The sequence below is a fragment of the Oreochromis niloticus genome, linkage group LG9 (assembly GCF_001858045.2).
Source record: "Oreochromis niloticus isolate F11D_XX linkage group LG9, O_niloticus_UMD_NMBU, whole genome shotgun sequence".
NCBI classification, from domain to species: Eukaryota; Metazoa; Chordata; class Actinopteri; order Cichliformes; family Cichlidae; genus Oreochromis; species Oreochromis niloticus.
In genome coordinates this window covers 15,328,179-15,332,900 of record NC_031974.2, presented here as the reverse complement: position 1 = coordinate 15,332,900, position 4,722 = coordinate 15,328,179, and the positions used below count along the sequence as shown (strand labels likewise).

Sequence of the window (4,722 nt, the reverse complement as noted above, 5' to 3'; positions counted from 1 at the left end):
CCAGCAGCTCAACTGCGTTTCAGAACTCACTTGGAAGGCGGACAGTTTGTGCTGCTACGCCAAGGACAGGAAGTGCTTGCAGAGGGACAGGAAGTGCTCACCGCTGCAGTAGCCGAGGCTGGAACTGAGATAATGCCATTGTGTAAGCAAGCCAAGTGACCTCTCCCTGAGCGCAGAGTCCAGAGGCTGGCGTCGAGAGCCCTGGCCCCCACCCAGCCCCAGACTCCCCAGGCACGGGGTGGGGGACTTGGTGGAGGGACTGGGGGAGGAATGGAAGGAGGGGGGGGTATGAGGCGTGTCACCTCCACATTCCCCCCCACCATCCCAACACCGACAACACCACCTCCCCTCCTCTGGGTTGACTCTGAACCTCACCTTGTAGAGGAAATGTGGCTACGACTCCAGACTTTATGACTTCTCCCATCAAAAGCCAGGATTTTTCACTCCCACACAGAGAGAGAGGCCGTCAGGACACACTCATACCCCACGCCCATATCAACACACGCATTCACAGGCAACCACCACACACACACACTGGGTCCCTCTTTCTCCTTTCTCTTAGGAACGGAGGGGGAAAACCCTATCAGGTCATCAGCGGTAAAATAGACGATGACAGTATTATAGTCCAGATCCTGTCCCTTGCAGCTCTCAGCTGGACCTCCATCCAAAACACCCTCCCACTAACCCCTAGAGGGTCACCCAGCATGCTCTGGAGTACTACTGGTGTCTGCTCGGGGCATGAAAAGGTTGCATAAGCATCTGTCATATTTCTGTCAGCCCCTTTTGACATGTCAGAGAGGCCATAGACCACAACAAGATGGGAATGGTCCGAGAAAAGACGGAGCTGACAGTTTGGGGTCTGCTGGCTCTGATAAGAAATCCTGCAGCCTGGGGGTGATGTTTGGATTTCTGACCACAAACATGGGGCTTCATTCTCTGTGAGATAAACACACCATGTCTGGATATTTCAGGTGCAACAGGTTGCTTTAACCTTTGCCTCTGCACCATTACCCAGGTCTGAGTTGGCTGCACCAAAAAACAACAAAAAGAACATTCTTGCACAATTCAATAGCGTTTGTCTGTGTGTGTGTGTGTGTGTGTGTGTGTGTGTGTCCGTGCATGTCAAGCGAGTTTATAAAGTTTATATTTGACTACTGGCTGATGTCATCTCCATATCCGAAGAGAAGCTTGCCAAAGGTTTAACCTCCAGCTCAGTATGAGACTTCAAGTCACAAGGAAAGGGCAAATATAGAAAGCAAAAATATTCTTTGCATAGTAAAATCAGGTTTATCTTTAATTTTAAAACTCATACAAAGAATAATAGAGAGCAAAATGACAGGAATGAGCACCTAATGAGGTGAAAGTAATTATTAGACGTGATATTTGAGATATTGCAGATTAAAAGTTCCTTGCGATGTTGAAAAGGGTGCAGTATAATAGCTGGGAATAAAATTAAAAAGCCCTTTAATAAGGCTGCCAAGCAAGCACGTTCTGAATTGGCTAAGGGATGTGATTAAGAGAGTTTTGAGCCCTCAGTTTAATCAATCAGCTGTTTGCTGACATCGAAGCCCAGACCCTCGTGTCTACAGCAGGAGAAACTCTTGACTTTTTGAGCATCGGGGTGCTGAGAGAGAAGCTGGCAGCGCTCCAGTATCACAACACTCTGTGGTTTTAATATGTTTATTTCACCCCCCACCTCCCTCTCTTGTTGATTTCACTCTCAGAAGAGTCGAATCTTCAATGGGCGCCTTTTGTCCAGCGCGTCTTATTATGCTGCTCTCAAAGAAAGTTTCCATCGAGACAGCCGTGCGTAAAAGTTGCTAATGAGGGAGCCATTAAGTCCATTAGATTGCAAGAGCCTCTAACGCAGTTTGCGAGCCAATACACAGACTGGTGATGAGGTGTCTGACGCGAGAGCGAGGTGAGAATAACAACGCGACCGGCGCGCGTGGCTCTGCTTCTCCGTTTATTCTGGATTTAAAAGTTTTTTTTGTTTAGTTTCAAGTCTTTTTAATCCAAACGCATAAATCCAAATGCAAAGTCTGACAATGTTGCACTAATGCCCGGATACGTGTTTAAACTTACTGCAGAATTCAACATCTAGCTGCACATGACTTTCTGCACCTATTTGAAATACCGCTGCTTCCCCCCTCCTCCCCCTTTGAAGGATGTCACCACTCCAAACAAGGGTCGTGGGCGTGCTCTGAACTTTTTTACACCTTTGTAGTAGTGGGCACTCCCTCCACACGGCGATTGGCTGCTTCTGCGTTTATAGCGCACTGACATTCACGCTCACTGCTGAGTAGTCGGTATCTTTCGGTCCATGCGGCTTGTAAGAGACGCTAATGGATGTGACTAATTATTTTTCATTCCACTCTGAAAGCAAGGCGCATTCGATTTTTCTTTGATTCGATTTTTTGTTTAAAAAACGTATTATTAAGAATTTATTACTTGTCGTGTGTTGTCGCCTCTGCGAGCTGTCCGGTGGCTCTCTCCAATCCTCCCAGCTGGACAGAGATGAGTAGTCCCGATGCGGGTTACGCCAGCGACGATCAGACCCAGGGAAGGTGTACGCTGTCAGTCATGATGCCTGGAATGGGACACTGCCAGTGGGCCGACCCTCTCAGTCCTCTTGGGGACACAAAAGTGAAAAACGAGCCGTGCGCGTCCAGCTCCGGCAGCCAGAATCGCGGGAAAAGCGAACCTCGGATCCGACGGCCCATGAATGCGTTTATGGTCTGGGCAAAGGATGAGCGCAAGAGACTGGCGCAGCAAAACCCGGACCTGCACAACGCAGAGCTGAGCAAAATGCTGGGTAAGGACGTTCATACTTTTTTTAACAACTGTATTTGTCACATCTGTGCAGTCACGCTATTATTTTCCACTGATTTTCAGTCTTTACGTGATTGCATTTTTACTGTTATGTCACTTTTATTCTCAGATAACTGTAAATAGTCCTTTCCCAGCAGATGACGTGATGTTTTTAAAAGTTAGTCTTGTCTGAGTTGGCTGTAGGTGTAACCTCAAAAACCTGTCCCAGTCCCCTAAAATGGCAACAGGCTATTTTTGTGTGCATCACCGGACTGCACACGGTATCTGCTGACATATCACTGATGTGTACTCTCTTCTTGACCTGCAGGGAAATCATGGAAATCGCTTCCTATAACAGAAAAGCAGCCTTTTGTGGAAGAGGCAGAGCGGCTGCGGGTCCAGCACATGCAGGACCACCCCAACTACAAGTACCGGCCCCGGCGGCGGAAGCAGGTGAAGAGGATTAAGAGGCTGGACTCGGGCTTTCTGGTCCACGGCGTGTCAGATCACACGGCCTCATCGATGCCCGGGGAGAGCAGGGTGTGTGTGGATAGCCTTGGCATTGGCTACCATGAGCACGGCTTCCAGGTTCCTCCACAGCCGCTCAGTCACTACCGTGATGCTCAGGCTCTTGGAGGCCCCTCTTATGAAACCTACAGCCTGCCCACGCCTGACACCTCTCCCCTGGACGCTGTGGAGTCAGAGTCCATGTTCTTTCCTCCACATTCACAAGAGGATTGTCACATGATGCCTGCATACTCTTACCAGTCACAAGCCGCAGAATTTCAGCCCCAGGACCCCCTCTCCAACCACCACAGCAACGCCATCGTGCACCGACACCCAGCCTCGGCTCAAGAGCAGCCCCCTCAGCTCCCCCCTTCGTACATGGGGTGCCCCAACCCTTTAGCCATGTATTACACTCACCACTGCAATCCCAGTCACACCAAACGGCACCCCGGTGGAGCAGGACAGCTCTCCCCACCTCCTGACGCTCACCCTCACTCAGCAGACAGCGTGGAGCAGATGCACCACTCTGACCTGATAGGTGAGGTAGACCGCAGCGAGTTCGAGCAGTATTTGAGTTCCTCTTCAGCGCGTGCGGACATGACAGGCTTGCCGTACGGGTCACACGAGGCAGGCATGCAAGGACCTGAAAGCCTCATATCATCGGTGCTGTCAGACGCCAGCACAGCTGTGTATTACTGTAGCTACAACAACTCCTAACCTCCTGCCCGGCCTGTTACCCTGCTACAAGGACACATGCTCTGACCTCAAATCTCTGTAGCTAAATCTGAACAAAAAATGTTTGTTTTTTTTCAACTACTGAAGCAGGAGGTTTAGGAGATTTTAAACCCAGCTTTGTACTGTAGAAGAACAGTTAATAAAGCCATTGAAGATTTTAGTAGGAACACTGGCTTGAACTTTTCTCTTCCTCTCTCGCAGGGATATGAAGTCATTTTGTGATGATAAATATTGTACAGTCACTATTTTAAAGTTTATGTATATACTGAATGTTTTTTTTATACTTTTGCACTTTTGAGAAATAAATGTTTGCAAGTAGTCTTGTCCTCTCGCGTATTATTTTGTCTATATTCTTAAATTCATAATGACATCTGATGAAGTGCATCGGATTTCACATTTTAACTTTATGTTGGGGTATGTTTTATTTCATAAATATGTCAATATTTAGTTATTTAAAAAAATATTATAGCACAAATTTAACACAAATTTTATGTGGCCCAGCCTTATTCCTTATTATGTGGTTGTTTGTTTTTCCGACTTCCACACGGAGCTGAATGCGTTCCCAGCAGAAACAGTTGCTCACCTGGAAGCAGGGCAGCGGAGGGCTGCGACCCGGCTTCCTGGCCCGGACACAGTGGAGGCAATCTCAGTGCCTGCGTTACACATGGC

The 4,722-nt window shown here is 48.3% G+C and overlaps 1 protein-coding gene across 1 annotated transcript; it reads left to right on the top strand.

Annotated features, from left to right (window-relative positions):
* The first annotated feature begins 2,277 nt into the window (after window positions 1–2,277).
* Window positions 2,278–4,370, top strand: sox17 (SRY-box transcription factor 17). Its single transcript, XM_003439242.5, has 2 exons — window positions 2,278–2,815; window positions 3,140–4,370. The coding sequence occupies exons 1-2, from the start codon at window positions 2,518–2,520 to the stop codon at window positions 4,033–4,035; spliced, it is 1,194 nt and encodes a 397-aa protein (XP_003439290.1). The 5' UTR covers window positions 2,278–2,517; the 3' UTR covers window positions 4,036–4,370.
* Window positions 4,371–4,722: the final 352 nt, after the last annotated feature.